This window comes from Lissotriton vulgaris, chromosome 1_1 (assembly GCF_964263255.1).
Source record: "Lissotriton vulgaris chromosome 1_1, aLisVul1.2, whole genome shotgun sequence".
Taxonomy (NCBI): Eukaryota; Metazoa; Chordata; class Amphibia; order Caudata; family Salamandridae; genus Lissotriton; species Lissotriton vulgaris.
Genome location: NC_141685.1, coordinates 452,656,903 through 452,677,039, shown reverse-complemented (window position 1 = coordinate 452,677,039; position 20,137 = coordinate 452,656,903). Strand labels below are relative to the sequence as shown.

At 41.1% G+C, this 20,137-nt stretch overlaps 1 protein-coding gene across 2 annotated transcripts in view; it reads right to left on the bottom strand.

Annotated features, from left to right (window-relative positions):
• Window positions 1-464: 464 nt before the first annotated feature.
• The window catches only part of PGM1 (phosphoglucomutase 1), a 299,899-nt gene continuing 280,226 nt past the window's right edge, over window positions 465-20,137 (bottom strand). For both annotated transcript variants that reach the window (XM_086953582.1, XM_086953578.1), the window contains exons 9-11: window positions 16,801-16,984; window positions 4,403-4,537; window positions 465-1,539 (exon numbers count right to left, since the gene is read on the bottom strand). In XM_086953582.1, the coding sequence (XP_086809708.1) occupies window positions 1,450-1,539; window positions 4,403-4,537; window positions 16,801-16,984 (409 nt within the window). In that variant the 3' untranslated portion in view covers window positions 465-1,449. The remainder of the gene's footprint in view (window positions 1,540-4,402; window positions 4,538-16,800; window positions 16,985-20,137) is intronic.

Sequence of the window (20,137 nt, the reverse complement as noted above, 5' to 3'; positions counted from 1 at the left end):
GCTACAGAAAAAGCAGCATAAGTGTAGGCAGTAGCATTTCTGTGCTATTGGAACCCAACAACAAGGCTGGCACCATCTTGGGAACTCCTGAAGAGGCTCCATCGGATAAACACCTAACCCTACTGGAGAGAAAAGCAGTCTCTGAACAGTAACAATCTAGATTTACCTTTTCCCCAGAAGTTTGCAATATTTTACTGCTGCAGTGTGCTTCAGGAATGCCCATCGGAGCTATAAGTTATAATCATTTGTAACTATAGTTCCCAATCAAATCCGGATAATATTGTTGGAACAATGTACCACTGACATGCACGTAATGTGATGCTGTAACTGAGCCTCATTTTTGTGACTAATCAAAGGAAATTGGTTTATTTTCTCCCTTGGTAACTCAATTTTGTCAACCTGCCCTTTTGCCACATACATTTTGACAAAGCTAAAGAAACGCAAAGCAACGGAAGCAAAACACGGACTCTGAATGTTTAATGCTCATGTTTCATCAGAAACAAATTAAAGTCTGCAATTTTCCAGGTTCATATACAGAGCTTTCTTGCTAAAATGTATATTTTAAGCAGATTCACAGTACGTCTGTTAAATAAGATCACCATGAGTTAGTATATACTCAGATTTAATATAAGAGCCAGTCCTCCTACCACAGGTTAACTAGCACCATAGAGAGCCATAAGGCAGAGCTGCTCAGGAGGCCAAACACTGGCAGTACATCCTATATTGGACACACTCATAGTGCCTAATGTACCATTGAGAATGTTGCAGGGAATGAAGTGTGTAAATGCACAATGCAGACAGACTGCACTCCGCTATCGCTGTTCAATGGTCTTAATCCTGAAACCTGCAAAACGACATGACCGAAATGACAGAACAAGCGACGATGCAAGTAGGACCTTTTTAAAGTACATGCAGGGTCCAATATTCCTTTTGCGAGGCAGGTCACCTGGCTACAGTCTTTGACAAAACAGAACGCATAAAGGTGCAGGTAAATAAGAGAACTACATACAAAAGGCAATAGTGTTGTATTTTACTATGGCATGTACTTGAAATGTAAACTCTATAGCAGCGCTGGAGACCATAAAGAGAGTGTTCATACTGTGCTCTTCCATTATCGTTTTTTGGTATAGGAATTGTAATATACTATACAATCTAAACAGGTTACATCAAATGAGAAGGCTTCTAACACAAACATTAACAGACATATGAAAACGCAGTGTACTACCCTTCACCAAACGCACACGCAAAACGTTTGATGGAATATGTCCATTCATTAGTAGGTTATACAGGATGTGGGCCTGGCTGGAGCATCCCTAAAGAACAGATTACAAACCAATGGAAGGGCTGGACTGTGGGGGGTTGTGGGAAGCCTTTATTCACGGATTTGTCAACGTCCATTCTTCCAGACATACAGTGTACAACATTGCATAATCAGGTATTGTTAACAGTTTATGTGATGACAGTAGGTCCAGTGCGACCAGTTCTTTCGTGAAGCTTGGAAATCTTCTGTGCAATAGTAATGAGAGGCGCCAACATCACCTGAAGACAAGAAACACAACAATTAAATATTGTATTAGCATTTATATAGCACTTGATATCACCGACCAGGCCGTGCAGCACATGTATTAACTAGTGGGCCACTCCATAAGTGCCTTACTGGAACAATTGTATATTTATGATGGGTCTGCTTAAGTACTGTTATTATGTGATATCTGAGGACTAGAGCATTGCCTTACAAAGAATTTGTTACAGTCACAGACACCAGCTCTAGTTGCACAACAGTCCTCTGGGTAGTAAAACAGAGAACCCCTTCATTGTTGTGTCTGTTTGTATAGTGCACAACTCACCCGCGAGGGTATCCTGATACCGAAGCAGGAGCTGTATGAGCTAAGCCTGTGTCTTGACTATGTGATGGGACAGGTCTTCAGTTTCTTGTGGTATTCAAGAACTGAGGAGGCGGCTGTGATGAGCAGAGGCAGGTCGCTCCAGGCTCAAAGCAGGGCCTAGAACTAGAGCAACAAGCTTGTCAGCAGCTCCAATGTTTATAAAGCTCAAGTAGACAGGGCTGTGGATTCTCTGTCTGCTCTCTAAGAGCCAGGTAAGGTCAGTTCTCCCTTCCTGTGTTCTTTCCTGGCTATCTTCCTCAAATAATTTATACGCCACGCACATACATGCACACAATCAGGCCTGGGTTGGCTCATTGGAGTGGAAGTTTAAATGAATTGGCCAGTAGGACCATGACAGCTTTTGAGCCTCTCTCAGGTCCTCACTCATGTCAAGGGGCTGGCGTAGGCCTCGTGTGTGCACACACACTATTAGTATGAGGCTAGGGCTAACATCAAAACCAGGATACTAGATATTCACAGTTTGGTGGCAGGGGAACAAGACTGTACAACTTCCAGGGGGGACATTCCCATCCCCAACATAGGTGTTGGGAGAGTTTTTCTTTGTAAGTTTTGTAATTAGGGTTGTAATGTGACAAATATTGTCCAAGAATTGGCAGATTGATGGCAGGGAGAAAGGTGTGCTCAATATGTAACTGTGGTGTTTTTCAATTTATGTTGAATTAAATGCCTCCATAAAACAGAGTTAGTTATGGTTATCCTTGGTTCAAGTCTTCAGAGACAATCCAAAGTCAGGAAAAGTTGGGCAAAGTCGATTGCGAGAGAACTTGAAACATACACAGTGTACCAGCGAGACAAAAATGTTAGCAAGGTTTCCGGAATAAAATTAGATGCATGTCTGTTTTTTTCCCGCTGTCAGACAACATGGCCAACTATATATATTGACAAATTCATCTAATACAAAATGGTCTTAATTTCAGCCCAGTCTCTTTCAACTCTATAACTCCTGTTTGCTTTGCCTGTGTCTTAGGATTCAATCTATGGTAGGTCCTGTCAAAATGGATGCATTTCTCACAGTGCCTCAATTTGAAACTAAAAAAGTAATTGCTTTTGCTTTTTCTCTGGTGCGATGTGTTTTTCTCACAAGCAAAAACGTTTTCCAAGATTCCCTTTTCCTCTACCCCACAGACAGACTGGATTATAATGTACAACTCACTGATGGTTGGCAGTAGTGGCAGGATCTTTTCTTACAAATTTTACTCCTAAAACAATTTATTATTGTTCCCTACACTGTCAAGCAACATGGACATGTGAGGTGCAAGACTCGTAACATTCTTTATTAGAGGCCTGTGCAAACTCCTTATTAATTCTTCCTCTAGAAGATGCATCAATAGTGCTTTTTTAGACTTAAAATGAGACAAAGTCATACTTTTTGTTACACTGGAAGGGTCATTAATCCATAGAAAACATTGATTTATGGAACACTTGTCGAGAGCAGTGGTATGAAGTCGAGTGCCACCAGAAATTCAGATCCCACCTAACAATTCTCATTAACTAAGTTTGACATCCTTCCTGGAGTCCTTCACCAGAAGAGCACCATTGTCAATAGATGCTAGTCATAGAACCACTTGTAGTCACAGCTTGCCAGGCATCAGAATTGGATTTTTCTTTTTTTAAACATAGCTCAAACAATAATGAGGCTCTGTACTTGAGGAAGTCCTATGGGTGGTGAGGTGGGCTGACTAAGTGCAGGAAACATTCATAATATCATTCAACTGCATTGTTAAATTAATTTGTTAGACTTCTTCCCGATTTCAGCAAATGGAACTGAGAATGAAAGCAAGGCATTCACATGGCATGAAAAAGGTTTAATATTTCATCCTAGTGCCCATTGTAAAAACTATAAAGCCCTTCGATTCTTTCATGTACCATGCCCTAGAAGATATTTTCCTGTTTTTTTCATTAGTTTGATCTAAGTGGAACATCTCACATTACAAGAGCCAGGTTTTGAAATCAGCAAAAATGGGTAGTGAAGAATGCAAAATAAGATCTTGTCCTGTGAGGAGGCACGAACTGGATGCAAGGGGATCAGGGGTTAGAGGACCTAGTCTGGGCATATATTCCAAGACAGGACACAAAGTAATCTTCTACATACGATAAATGCAGAAATCTGGAATAGGAGTTACTGTAATCACTCAATATATTAATCCCCCTCGTTATATAGCATACTTGATACTGCAAAGTACAGGTTGAGGAGGCAAATGGTGAGGTTGTATCTCCACTCTCCAAGACATACTAGACTTGAAACTATGCATGTGGTTTAGAGGTAAGAGTTGTAAAAGGTATGACATGAAAATGTTTCATTTTAACTCACAAGATTATAAAATCAAAGACACAGAAATGGAACTCTCCACCTTGCCATGGTGTTCCAAACGATGTGCCATCTAATTTTAAAAGGATTAAAATACATAATCTGTACACCTTTCCAGGAAGACTAATAAGGAATGGCAATTATTACTTACAGGATAAATACAATCAAGACGCGCGTTCGTAATTACCTGTGGATCCTCGTATATTTTTTGAGGATCTTTTTCATAGCTGTCGATGTACAGTCGAACAGTTGCTCCAGCACTGCCAGTACCACTGAGCCTGAAGATGATGCGGGAACCATCAGCGAAGAGTAGCCTAAGGCCCTGGAGTAAACGAAACAGGAAGTTACTACTGCTGGATATGCAGTTTAACAAATGATGGAATGGAGTAAAGCCACTGAGAGACTGTGGAGAAGACAAAAAGGATCAAGGCACACAAAAAGAAATTCAGGCACTGTGACTTACTTAAGATTTCTTAAATGTCAGAAGTCAATGGAACATTACAGTAATGTGTGGCATACAGTTTACAAGAAAAAAGAAGTTAAACAATAAAATAATATTACCAATTGCAACACATGGTAGTATCTTAACATTACTCGGACGAAGAGGAAAAATGTAATACAATTGTACCTATAGTTTGTGAACAAATGTGTACCTCCTATTTATGAACTAATTACAATGCTCTGTTCAAAAACGTCACTTTCCTCAAATCATCCATGAAAGTTTGTCTGATCCACACCACTAAGAAATGTATTTTAAACAATGTTTCCCTACACCTTCCTAGCCCTCAACTGTCATCCAGCAATTAACACAGCTAGTCAGCATCAGACACATGGCTTTCAGCTGGTGAATCCATGACACGCACAAGTTCCCCAAAGAACTCCTAGTCTACTGTATAAGACTATGAAGCAAAATTAAGTACGGGGGAACTTTCACTTGTCCAAGAAAGCACTGTCCATCTTGCTTCTCACTAGACTGGCCCCACAGAACACCCAATTTGGGCAGTGACAGCACCACCAAGGACCTTAGAAGGTACAAACAATTACTAGGTTCTTCTTACTCCACATAAATCATTGTGTTATGGTCCTAGTGTAAAAAACATATGTCCAAACCTGTGCTTTATAAACTCACAAACAACTTTCTGACTCCATGAACTCTCTCGCTCTTTCCTTCACCACTAAAGAGAAGGTAAGAATGCAGACAGCATCTCTTCACAGAGCTACTGGTCAACTACTTTCAATGCCAGTGCCCACTGCATGGCTTGGTAGCCCATTTTATTATAGCACAGGCGCTGTACCATTTGCATCAGTGAGGGCAGGACAGAGTTACACAGAGCAACTGGCAGATGATTCCACCCCCACAAATGCGGTTTCGCCATACCATGGTAGATCAGAAGTTATTCTACAAAAGTGATTCAAATCAATTCGGAATGAGGACTGTAACCGAAGCATATCTGCCGTTATAGAGCAAACACAATTAGAAAGAGACCTCTCTTTGACACTACAGAAAAGCAACACTATGCTTTCTGCAAGTTCTCAGAGCAGCTGAGTAACAAGTCTTATTCATGGTTGCCAATTCGATCTTGCTGAGAGCAAGAAGCAAATATAGAAGATCAAAATAAATTAAGTATATAATAAATATATCCCTTTGTTTGATGAGGATGTGACAAGAGTGGAAACTAGTTCACAAAAACAATTTTTACACCATTTAAGAGGCTTGAACCATCTAAAACAGTGGGCATACCATTAAAGGGGTGATGAGCATATGCCCTAAGGATCCAGGCTTCCTCTGGCGCTAGCCAGTCAAAGTAGCAGAAATGGTGTGCCTATCACAGAGGGCCAGACACATCACATGTTCTAGCAAGGCCCGAATCTACAACTTCAGGCTGTCTGCCTTTAGACAGAAATGAAAAGAAATGGCCTACAACAAAATAGAAGATGTGGCAAATGGAGCATCTAGCACCATTTAGTAGTTTGAGACGTTACCTTGATCGTCATTGACAAAGTAGAAGTTTTCAGCTTAAATAAATGCCCTAATTTACACTAGACAGTAACTTGAAAATGCTTAACAGAATGAAACATAGAAAATGTGCCTTTTCCTAAATGTGCACATTTAACGTATTTTGTTTAAAATTCTGGTCTTGGCATATCGGGCTATCAATCAGCAAGGCCCAGTATACTTGCGGAATAGATTTGTTCTTTATGCTCCTAAACGGGCTCTCCGCTCGGCTAACCTTTGTCAGATGGTCCAGCCTAAATTTAAGCTTGCCAGAACTGGAGGCAAATCCATCTCTGTTAAGGCTGCTAGAGTATGGAATGTTCTTCCTTTGGCCCTTCGCACTGCCTCCTCACTTTCGCAGTTCAAGAAGGGACTCAAAACATACCTGTTTAATATTACTCTGTAATCTCTCTTTTCGATGTGTTAGTGGCCCCGCCTTTTTATCATGTACTCATCGCGCCAGGATACTCCTGAGTAATAGAGCGCGCAATAAAAGGATTTATAACATAACGTGTAGAATGATTTTCGCAGTAAGCACTCATTTCTATTGTATTTACACTCGTAGGCCAGAATAGGTTGCTTCCATTTTCTACCTTTCAATTCATGTTCTTCTTTAATAAATAAATGTCTTTAGGAAAACCATGCAATATTATTTGAGAATTGATTCACACTTGACTTGTTTAAAAGTTTCATCTCTGTAGAATGTGCAGACTTTAAAAATGTATTCATTTCCGGACCTACATGTTCATCATATTTAGTTTGCTAGCTGATGCATATTCACAATGCTGAACAGTATATTAAAACAATAATGCTTATATGAAGACGTGAATCTCATGACTTAATCATGTAGGTTACAACTAAAAATGTTTCTGCGTTTAGAATAGTTCATTTTTTACACAGTGGAGTACTGAACAGCTAATTGAGTTTCCACGAGAACCCCACAGTCTACACTGAGTGAAACTAATGCAAATGAATGTTTTGCAACCAAGTTAAATCTTTTAGATGGCATCTTGCTGACTTTGTACGTTTACTGTGGGAGTTAAGGAGGAAGCATCAGACCATCATGTGATCCTTCCTCATTGGATGACCTAAAACCAGCATGGATTGTTACATATGTTTTTGCGTTTTATAATATATGCGCTCCTATTTAGAATTAGGGCATTAATCCCAGACCGTGTAATCCAGCCCAGTCCCTGCCCATTCTTCTGCGACCATCCCTTTTTCCCTCAGCACTTTTACCCTAGTCAGTGTGAGCTACTGCGGACTGATCTGTTGCCTAGTACTCTATGGGTGTCTATTTCTTTAACTCTCATGGATATTGATGTGACTATTTTCTGAACTTAACTTTGAAGAGTTGTTACTGTGACCGGATTTGAGAATATAGACTTGTTGAGCTAATGGAGCTACTCTTCATGAGGAGTTCTGCTTCAATCTTATTCTATTTCAAAGCTCCTTTAAATCTTGCTCTTTTCAAACAAAGGACTCTTTTATGGGTTCTGATAAGTTGTAATCCACTTAGGGTAGAGAAGTGATTAAATTCCTTTATGGAGAATGCTGTAATTTTCTTGATTGACCCAAATAAGTTTATAGAAATATCAAGAAAATCATGGTTAATCTGATTTAGTAATTTGAATCAAGAGACCAAAATGATATACTAAACTCTTATTGATAAATAAAGGTTTTTGAACAGATCCAAAACTCTCATCACCGACTGAACTGAATGGCTAAATTGATGAGGTCTATTGAGAGGTTTTTTATTGATGCTGCGTTCTATAACCAATGGTAAAGATTCATTGTTGAGAAGATTTCAGTGCCTAGTTGGAGAATCCTAATTTAAGTTACGGGTTGAATTGAAAAGTTTAAGAAAATCTTTTCCACACCAGCCTCAATAAACTGGTCACACTTGGTTTCAAATCTAGAAACAAATGAAGCATCAGAAGAGCAGCCCCTGTAAAAGTGCATGGCCTGGAAATTAATGTCCCCTCTGCCGCTCCCATCAGAAAGCCAGGCACACAGCTGGTTTCTTAGCAACAGAAAACAGATGATTTAGCAGCGACGGCTCGTGGAGGGAGTTACGGTGGGGCAGGAGGGCGGGGAGGGGGAGGGGCAGGGCGGAGGTTGCTAAAAACCGGCATATGGATAATTGCAGGTAAGTAAACAATTTAAGTAATAAAACGAATTTCGTAGCTCGCACTGCATTGCATTTTGCGATGCAAGGCGCACTACGAAATTCGTTTTATTAATTTAATTGTTTACTTACCTGCAATTATCCATATGCCGGTTTTTAGCAACCTCCGCCCTGCCCCTCCCCCTCCCCGCCCTCCTGCCCCACCGTAACTCCCTCCACGAGCCGTCGCTGTGATTTAGTTACACTGTAAGTTGGAAAAATATGTTCAATCCATCCAAGACCATGGACTTACGGCACATATATATTTAGGAGTGATAGGCAATGGAGGGTAAAGTCTTACAGGTCACCAAAGTGCAGAGGATGTTAGGGTTTTATCACACTGAATTAACTCAAAGTTTCCAGCACTGCAACAAAATCAATGGGAGTACAAAGGGGTCCAATGGGAGAACGTCAAGTAGAATGTAAATAAAGACAACTCGGTTTAGTAAATATCTTGCAAACTATCACTGGTGCAACCTTATCTGAAGTACAGAGCCCCATTCTGAGGCCAGATTGGAGGAGTCTATAGACTTTGAGAAAGGTGGACACCCAGAGCAGCGGGTTCATTGGGTAAGAGGCTTGATACAGGTTCACAGTGAAGGGAATGAGGAGAAGTAAAAATAATAGGGAAAGCTAACTGATGTTGAATAAAGAATAAAAGAAGCACATTTTGTAACAGAAGGAGCACACTTTTGCAGCAAAGGAGCACTCCTACAATTAGTTTAACAGTCACAATTTTACCCTGGAAAGGACACAGAGGAAGAAAAGCCCATTAACTACTATAGCTTTAGCAGAACTTTTTTTTTTTAATTTCAAGCTCATTATATCTAAATCTTAGCATGAACCAAAGCCTTGGCTCTTGCTTGGTCTTTGTTGTGCATGAGGAGCCATGGCAGGTAACCCTGTAAGAAGTGGAACATGAGCTGCATAAATATGACAGACAAAGCTAAGAAACAACCTTTTTTAATGTATTGAAAGAAAGACTCCTGATCATCTCATTGTACGTTTTACTTCTCTGCAGAGGATTTTGTTGCATGCTGACACCATTAAGTAGGCCTTGGCTGGGCTTGTTCTTTGGGTGTTGGTGCCAAGTCAAACCACTGGCTCGGCTGCTCCTCCAACTTTTTTGGCTTGCCAACCCCGACTCAAGCGGCTAATCATACCCCTGCTCAAATATTTCCTTGCAAAGAAGTCTGTGGTGGAGAACAGAGTTCATCCATATAGAGTAATAGCAGGTAATGAGTTTGTTAAAAAAAATTATAATAATAAGTTCAGACAAATTACAACGCAAGATCTTCTAGGAGTCTCAAGGCACTTCTGAAATGGAATTTGGAACTTTGGGACGCCAAAAGTTATTTTTCTACATTGTGGAAAAGTAAACGTCATAAAGTTACAGACTTCTGAAAGTGTGGAGAGTCCACAGTATATATTCTGCAGTATTAAATGCAATGTATGTTTTCTGTTAACAACAGTGACTACTGCAAAGTTGCTGTAGTGGCTAATAATGAAGTAACTGGTCTCGCACAACTTTCGAGTATTTCATGTGACAAAAGGTGCAACTATTGCTAAGGAAAGCGTCTTCAAAGTGATATTTTAAAAACAAGCACATGTCTATGAATAAACTAACTGGTAAGTATGAGAAAGGACTGAAATTGTGACTAGAAACCAGTGTTTTAAACTGGTTATCTTTCCTTTGACAAGGACATAATACAGGAGCAGCAGTGTGTGAGGTATTATGGATTCTGCATGGAAGGCACCACACACTGGGCAGATGTATCACTCAAAGACAAAAGCTATGTGCACATAAATGAAAACAGGGGTATTGTGCTAGATGTACCAGTAGTGAAGTTAGAACCGTCTTACTTCACGAGACCCATGAATACACCTTTGGTCATCTGTAGATACCTGGCGTGTTTGTAAACATGTAATCATTAAACAACAGGGTGGGGCGGGCAGCAGTTTGGCATTACGTTGGCTATCTTAGTATGAATTATATTATTGTGCAACAATTTGTGTAGTGGAATCAAAAAACTGGAACAATTGTTCAAATTAATGCTAAAAAATGCAGAGGGACCTTTCTGCCAATAAGGCATTATTTCCATTTAGTGCAGGTGAGAACAGATGTAAATTCCCTTATCTTGCTTAAGCCACAGGCTTGTTTGCTCAAACTAGTGCATTTGTGCACAAAGCGAGTACTCTGGTACTTTGATTTTTCTCATTACTCCGTCAGCCTCTTCCTGATTTCAATTCTACTGACTCAATGAGGCATAGTCTGCATATTGTATCAAGCTCTTTGGGGCCAAAAAATACACTTCACGGGTAGCTTTAAACTATGGACCGGAGAGCCCCAAGTCTCTTCCCCTAAAACAGTAAGGAGCCATAAAAGATAGATTCTCTCAGCCTCCCACCTGTATTCATGGTCTCACCTAAGTTGATATACTTTAGTAGGCACTTCGCATTGATCTCTAGCAGGGTCCCCTTTTAGAGAACTACTTCACCACCTTATAATTGTATGGCATGGATGGAGGGCTCTGTTTGCATCTTTGAGGCAGCGCAGATGGAAGTTCAGGCCTCTTGCAGGGTGAGGCCTGACTGTGCCTGATTTTTGGTGAATGGGTGGCTCTTGTGCAAGGGGACCTTCCACATCGGAGGCTAGCAGGGCCTGTTTCTAGTTTGGGGTCACCAGAACAGGATGTGCCATCTCTCATTTCACTGTGGAATTATGGGTCAGAATCTAGACCTATGTGCCCTCGAAGCCCAGACTTCACACTACATGAACTTCTCACCCATGCATTGGAAACACTGCTAACTGGTCTAAGTCAGCTTCTTTGGTCTCTGGCGGTCGCCAGGTGGGCAGAATTCAGGAACTTTGTCAAACTTTTTAGCTCCCTTGTTAGCATAAAGGTGCATCAGAGACTGTGGGTGTGCACAGCACTAAAAAGATCCCCTTCTCTCCAGAGTAAAAGAGCGAGAGACAAACCAAGGTGGTGGAGAGAGAGAGAGAGATAGGATCTTCAAGAAGAGGAACAGCACTCCTATCTAGGAAGAAAATACATCCATAAAGTCTTCTCTTTTAAATGCATTTAGGATCAGGCCTGAAGCGACTGACCAAGGAAGTTTCTGGTCCTTCATACTCCACCTGACCCGAATTATCCTCACACTAAGTGTGCAATGACAAGCAAAAGAGTCATCTTAATCAAGAACCAAGAGGAAGGGGGTTCAGTAGTAGGGGGTACACTAATGTGGACTTTCAGTGCGTCAACCTGAACTTAAACATTTGAGGAGCATTTCTTCAGCATTCTATTAGGCTCCTCCAAAGCTGACCAGCAGGTCAGGACGATAATTCTGCAGCAGTGATAGGATGCAGACAGAATTCATGGCGATTGCTTTTCCCTTAAAGAATGAGGTACAATTTTCTAACCGTGGGCAATGAACTTCGCTCCGCTAGCGGAGTTTGTTGATATTTGCTAACTAGGCATTACATTGAAAACACGTAATTCATGCAAATACTCCAACTCCGCCACGTAGCGGAGTTAGCTACTGCACTCACAACCTCTTTGATAAAACAACTTTACATTTACATACTAAAAAGCATATAACCATTTAAAAAAAATTGAGCTTTGAAAAATATCAGGCAATGAGAGAGGTGATGATTTTGGGCCCCCTCCTAACCTAGGGGGAGGACCAAGCAGATACCTTGAACACAAAGAGCATATCATGCTGAACGATTTGGTGGTGGTCCCATTCTCCTAAGACCACCCCCGAGCAAAGTTATGGGCATAAATACAATGTCAACACAAGCCACTAAAAGAGGGTCCTAGGGCATATTTACAGACCTCGCATGGACACAGCCCAAAACTGAATACTTAGAAAACACAGGGTGCCCATGGGTCTCCAGTGAAAAAAATACAAAAAATGACATGAACCAGCAAACTGAGTGGGATGTGAAGGTACTGAAGGTGTAACTAAAGCAAAACAGGATACCCATTGGTAGATAAGGATACCCATCAGTCGCTGTCCGATACTGCCCTGGTCATCATCTGGGCTTCCTCATACCATGGAACTTACAGTTTCAACCATTAGGACTAAATACAATGCCAACCATAGGTCCAGCAAAGCATTATGGGGTGAGATTCCAGTGCAGTGAATATTACAGAATTAGCTATTAGCTGAGCCAGGAGAGCCATGCCGCTTGAGGAATGTTTTGACATTGGATACTATAATATTCACTGCTCTCTAGAATCTCATCCCATAATTCTTTGCAGGGCCTTTGGTTGGGATTGTATTTTTGCCCATAACTCCGTCCATCAATTGTTTCTTTTGCATACGTTGCCCTAGGTGGGAAGGGTATGCCCAGATGTGGGTCCCGTGCTCACCACACCACTGGATTCAAGTTAGTCTGGCTGATAAATGTGATGCCCTGAAACCGGTCCCTGGATGCTGGATCCGGTCCAAAAAGGACCTGGCTTGGCAGTTCAGGCTGGACTTTTCCCAAAAGGAATGGGTCAAAACTGATTTGCATATGGCTGGGTCCAAACTGGGGTGGTGGGTGAGCAAAAGAATGATGGATTTAACCCAGATCCTTGTGACTGGGGGAGAATGCTGGCATTGTCCAGCATTCTGTCCATCAATTGTTTCTTTTGCATATGTCGCCCTAAGTGGGAAGGGGATGTTCAGACGTGGGTCCTGTGCTCACCACACCACTGGATTCAAGCTAGCCTGGCGGATGAAGGGTGATGCCCTGAAACCGGTCCCAGGATGTTTTTTTCTGGTCCAGGGAGGACCTGGCTTGGCAGTTCGGGCTGGACTGTTCCCACAAGGAACAGAGTCAAGACTGATTTGCATATGGCTGGGTCCAAACTTTGGTGGTGTGGTGAGCAAAGAATGATGGATTTAACCCAGATCCTTGTGACTGGGGGTGAATGCTTGCAATGTCTATCATTTCGTCCATCAATTGTTTCTTTTGCATATGCCTTCAAAAAGGCTGTATTCAGTAAGTTACCACAGCATTGTGGTACATGCTGTCCATGCATTTTTCATTTCAGTTTTCACTATGACCCAATCACTTTTGATATTCCGTTACATATTCCAGCATCAGCAGGAACACCATGAAAACCACACATGGAGAAAGATCACCACACATTATCCCTTGAACCAGGCAGATAGCGTAATAACCGATCATGTCCTCCCTCCCCTGTGTATAGTCAACAGACAAACGCACATATAAAAAAAAAAAGCACAGCAAGACAAGTCAGTACATATGGAGGTCACAAGGTAGAAACCAGAAGAAAAGAGAAACAGTACACTGGAGGTAATCAAGCTAGCCAAAATGTTTTCAAGGTACAGGAACTCTTAAGTTTAGCGCATGACAAATGAACAAACTGTCCAATCATACTTAGCTCTACCACATAACATTTCCATAAGAAACCACTCTAACATATTATTCCACATCATGTAGTAGTATATCTCCCACCAGTATGAGAGAGAGAGAAAATTTCCTCACACAGGACAATCTACCGGATATACACTTTCTCCGTCCATCAAACAGAACAGATGACTCCCTCGTAGACATATTGGATAACAAAGCAGCTTACACAGAATACGCCATATCTTGCTACCCATCATGAATCACCATGAGTGAAATAACACTCCCCCTAATATAAAATAAACTCCTTCCTCCACTGAAAGTGAGAGGGAAGCAACTCTTTCTCAGCTACCCTCAACACTAAAACCACCATTTCAACCCACATCTGCCTTATTTCTATACAAAGTTTTCAGTCAAGGGGCCTAGAGTGCGAATGGGCCCATTTATCCATGGTTGTGCAAGCTACTCTAGACCTTCCCTTTGTTAGCATGATCTCTGCTCCTGATCATGGCTAAGAGACCAAAGTGTCCAGTTTAATGGAGGTGACAATTTTGGAACTGGCTGAATGGCTTTGCACCAAAGATGATTTTTCGATTGGTTCCATGCCCCCTCAGGTCACCCTCAAGTCAGTATGGTAGTGTGTCAGCTCAGACTGATGGCATGGTTATCGGATTGTCGTTGACAAAGCCTGGCCAATCCTAGGAGGTAGCTGGAGCAGTTCAGCCCTCAGAGTCCGCCCATATTGAAAAGGGAGATTGAAAAGGGAGATTACCACAGGCCTTCTTTATAGTTCTGGCACCTGCTTAGTTTTACAGAGTCTCCTGGCCAGGCCTGGAGAGGGCACACCTTAACAGGTCATTGATAGAGTTCTTGACAGGGATGCCCCCTGCTTTTCATTGCAGGTTAAAATTGGTCACTCGGGCTTAAATAACTTTTTGGCAAATTCCAGTAGCATGACACTCAATTTGGACATTTAAGCTAAAAGAGAAACTCCATTTCCTGTATCTAGAGAACTAGGTCAGGCAGGGTAAGCAGTGGTTGGAGGGACCACTGCATCATCTGCCAAAGCCCCGGGAGGCAAATAATCACTGTCACCCCAGCACTGGCTTCCAATCTAGCGTTGCTTTGTAGGAACAAACAACTGGGTTATGTATCTGTATAGTGTGTATATTACCCCAATAGAAGTCATACATTAATATTTGTTTCTAGCAGATTTCATGGTGTTTTCCAGATTTCTTCAGAATATTATGAATTGCTGTCCACTCCAATAAACACACACACGCTCTTTTCCTCTTCATGTTGACCAAAATAAATTTTGGACTGACTCAAATGTTGCTTTACTCAGTATAGTCTTAAAAATGTTATGGGGCCTTGGGTCAAACGTGTGTAGGCCCCCATTCAGATACAGATCAACCTTGAATTTTAATAACTATTTTTGGTCAATTCAAGTCTGCATGAAGGATGCAATATAGAACAAGCATTTGCAATGCAATATGTCTCGCATTTGCAAGAATTTAAGCTATTGGCATTGTAAATGGCAATGCCTTTTATTTATCCGTTTTGCTCATTAACACATACATAAAAGGCATTGTCATTTACAATGCCAATAGCTCAAACTCTTGCAAATGCGAGACCTATTCAAAGAAGCGACCGCCATTGTCTTAGGTTGTTCGGAAAATGAAAGCACGCACGGCACGCTGAATGTTGCAGGAAAGTATGTAGTGCGTGCAGTATTAGAAACTGATACTTACAGACTAAAAAAGACGCACAGTGTAACAAACAAAGTAAAAGAGCCAGTCCTCATGGGAGGTTACAAATGAAAACAGGGCAGGACTAAGGAGGGACTAACAAGCCTATTAACGAATCAGAATCCAGCATTTACGAAGGGTAATGACACAAGCCAATGACAAATATCGGCAGAGAGTGTAGGCCGGGCTTCTATTCCATAGTCCAATACAGCATGCCGCAGAGCAGTGCAATGCGCTGCCCAGGCTCGACCTAAAAATTGACAAAAGGTGAGATTGAGTGATAGGAAGATCATATTACCAGAGGGGCCCATGGAAGGTGGCGGACTTTGGCAATTGCCCATTTTGTCCATGCATTACTTAACACCTCTCTGGCTTTACTCTGCAATTTCCTTCTTAGATTTACAGCAGGTACCATGGACATTATAGTAAATAATCTTTAACATACAGCATATGGCTCATCTAAATTAGCTACACCAATACATTGGAATTCTAGAGCATTTACTGTTAACCCAGAGCTTAATTTACAGAAAAATAAGTGCCATGATCCAAGACATTTCTCTGAAGGCCACTGAAGCTTTTACCATACACTCTTCCTGCCATTGTTGACAAATGCCAGTACCACAAACGATTTACCATCACACTCATTCAAAAGTGAGAATATGGACTATTCCTGGTCACCCACAGTTGTAAGAATTACCTAAGGATGTTGGTATTATATATTATGTATTGTTAAAACATCTGATGATACTTAAGAATAGAGAGCCAGCACCACCATGTGGTCAGATGTCAAATATGTGCCACGGTCAAGAAATAAATACCTGTGTCTAGCACCGTCAAATACTGGCACAAGTTAAGCATTTTGTTAACCTCTACTCTGCTACATTCATCCCCAAAAACAGTCTAAACAATATTGATTTTCAGGGACATTCTAAGCAGTGTGTTGCTTTTATTACCATCAACCCGAGCATTGGCCAATGTTTGGGAATGAGTGACTGTAACGAGATGAAAATGGCCATAAAGACGGTATTAATAGTATAGTATGGTACAATATAAAGGTGAATTCAAAGTGGTTAATTGTTATTTTGGAATATATCGTCATTTCGGAATATATGGTCATTTCCTTCAGCAAGGGTTTGCTTTAATTGGCTGAACGAAGAAAGTACCACAAAGGTTCTTTGCATTATCACGTGAAAACACATGCATGCCTTAAGAACGCATTTCCTTGGATTGACAAAACTATACACTTGTATCCAAAAATGGTAAGAGTGAACCCTCAAAAAGGTAAACATCCCAAACTTGTTGGTCTAACCTGGTTTCTTGAAATGCTTCCATCCACAGGGTCACTGTATTCAAAATTGTCTGCTTTTTCAACAGTGTAAACTTTATCACCAACTGCAAGCTTCTGGCCTACAAAGGATCGATCGAACATTATGGTCTCTAAGTCCTTCATCATTTGATTGGCTCCATCAGCATCCACTTCTTCATAGTCGTATCTAAAATGATAGAAAATGATACAGTGGAAAAACATCCTTAGGCAAGCTTGAACATCTGTCACCTGGAAACATAAATACACCTGACCCACAAAGGACTTTCTTATCAACCCCTTAGCTGCTGAGGATTTCCCACCACTGCACAGCCCTTTTTTATGCTTAGGACACTTCTCACTTAGGCCTTCATCATTTATTTTCCACAAAGTGTATCCAGGCCAAGTCTGCCCCCTTTTTTAAAACATCCTGGGAATACCAAGTGTACCCAGGGTTTGTGGATTCTTTTAGAGAGAAACGAAAAAAATAGCCAAAATATTGGTCATTTTTGGGGAGGGCTTCAGATAAATAGGCAAAAAGTGCAGAGCAATAACACTTGGTTTTTTTCTCTCTAAAATTGACATCAACAAAAGATTTGTTTTATTACGATCAACATCATGCCAGCTTTCAGGAAAAACAAATGCAGGTTTTGCATTTTACTAAGAGGTAGTTCATTTTTAATATTTTTTGTTTTTTCAACCTCAAAGCAGTTTTTGTGGAAACACGTATGAAGTCAATTGGCGAGCCTAGAAAGCTATACATGTCTCAAAAGTAGACAAAATTGGGAATTCAGCAAAGCGTCATGTGTGTATTTCCTTGAACGTTTTCCTAAATAGCTAATTGTTGAAATAAAAAGTACAATGAAAATAAGTAGGAAAAATAGCAATTTGTAATCTGTACATTTTTGCCAGGATAGCCAATTTACAAAAGCAATAAACAATTCCATCAGTCAGACTCATGTGTTCACAGGGATGTATTGGTTAGTAGATTGTCCAAAAAACACATGATTCCCGAAGCCAAAATCTGAGCTGTATCTTATAATGAATTTTCACTGAGCATAGAATATGCAGCAATTAATGTGGTGAAATATAATTCATTAAAAATGGATATGAAGGAAACAAAGTTATTTCTAAAATGTGCACAAGATACTGAGTTTAGAAACAGTGGCTATTTGTACACCCCAGAGTTTAAGATTTGCAGATTTTAAGATTTGCAATGCATTGTGGGTAAGAAAATGTCATAGGATTATGCAAGGTAACCACACTGCGCTCTCTCAGGTATTTCGTTTTCAGACATTTCTGGGTTTGGTAGGTTTCCCTGTGTGGTGGGTGAGAATGCACCCAAAAATAGTGTAGCCCTTAAGCATAGCTAAGATGAAGTTTGAATTAACCCCTCAGTGTGACGGTCCATATGTCAAAATCACACCAAAGGAATCCAGATTCCCAGGCGTATCTTGGTCTTTTTTGTCTTCCCCATCCCTCAAGAGCAGAAATGTGGTAGAACCCTCCCAAGCAACACCCGGTGGTGGCAGAAAGACTGATGGGCTCATTCTGGGGTGGGGCGTAGCCTGATGCATAGGAGGGCTGTCCCCACCTCTTCCTTATTTTTGGACCATTTTTCCTCTGGTAGTCTATTGGCTTTCTGACCACCAGAGTGGCATATTGGGGGTAAATACCCCATATCCAGCCCTCCAAGGGTGCTGAAAGACAGTCATGCCCAAGGTGGAGGGGAGCACAGGCCTATTAGGCCATATTAGTGCTCCCCACTCACCCATCCTAAAAAAATGTAAAACATTTCTGGTGTCTAATGGCCTTCCTCCCTCCCGAGGGGACAGACTGGGGTAAACCAAACACCTGGGATGTTAGGGGGGTGGGAGGGTTAGGACAAAGTCTGCACTGCCCGGTGGTGGAGGGAGCATGCACAGACCTTGCCCATGGCAGATTGAGGGCAAAACGCTCCCATCAGACCTCAAAGAGGGGCAGAACAATTGTGCCTGTGGAAAGAGGGAGCACATGCCCATACCTAGAGACCCCATCCCTCTAAACAGCACACAGGGCATTCTGAGGTCCCTAGTGGGCTTTCTTCACCCATAGGGGGTAGACTGAGGTTAAAACCCTTCCCCCTCACCGAAGGGCGGCAGAAAAACTATCTTTCCAGAGCAGGGGGAGCACATCTCCCACAAAGGTAGGTCCCTGGTATCTAGTGGAGTAGATCTCTGCTTGAAGATCAAATGCGCAGTGCACCATTAGCACGGTCTGCTTTCACATTTGTTTTTCTGTGACATCAGCGCATTGTGTGAGCTGGATTTAAAGTAAAATAAAACAGACTTTGAAGTCTGAAAGAAAATGTTTTGGAACTTTAGAACAGAAGCATTTTCTTTTCAGGTATCGAGGGCGACCCATTAACATCTTCAGACCTATAGAAGCTGGTGCAAATCATCTTCAGACCTATAGAAGCTGGTGAAATCAAGGGGTTGTCCGCCACAATTAAGCTGTTAACAAAACTCATTCTGAAGCATCAGCGAGACTTGGTTTGGGGTATGTAAAGTTTATGTATGCAATTTATTTAAACAAAATGCATGATTAATGACCTATACATATTTCTGCTGAATTTCGAGAATTTCTTTTTTACTTTACCCGTGCAATTTTTAGGTCTGGCTTGAGAGTGTAGCTGTCGCTCGACCTTGTATGATCAAAAAGAAGCTTTCAGAGAACTATTGAGAGGGAGGCTTAAGCTCCACCCACATGTACGTTGCCCTGAGTACAGGATTTGATTGCGTGCTTCCTCTGAAAAGAGTCATATTATTGCACTTTGAGGCTTGTGGTAAAGTTTATGCTCCATACAGAATGCCTGAGTGGATTAGAGGAGCAAGACCATAATATTCGCTATAGCCCTGAAATGTTTATTTTGAAAGGCTACGATAAAGGCAGTACATATGACATTTATTATGAAAAGCAAGTGTTAACATCCATTCTTTTAAAGGTGGATTGTTGTGACTCTGTATTAAGGCTTGTAAAGAGGTATTGTGTTACAAGGAATCTCACAGATTACCATAGTAGACAAGGGTTTTGGTGCTATGGGGATAGATGTGCCCTATGATACTCCTGAATAGGCTTTTTTTTGTTGAAGGGATTTTGTATTATTTTGACAACTGTAATATAATATATCATTGTAATTTTATTACTGTATACCTGATGGTTTTGTATGCAAAAGCTTATGCCCAACATAGTAAGTATATATTGGTTATTGTGACAAGCCAGTGATAAATGTTATAGGCATGGTTGTTATGAACTATTGCAAAAAATGTCAGTAGGCCTGGCTATTTATTGTGAAAAGCATTTG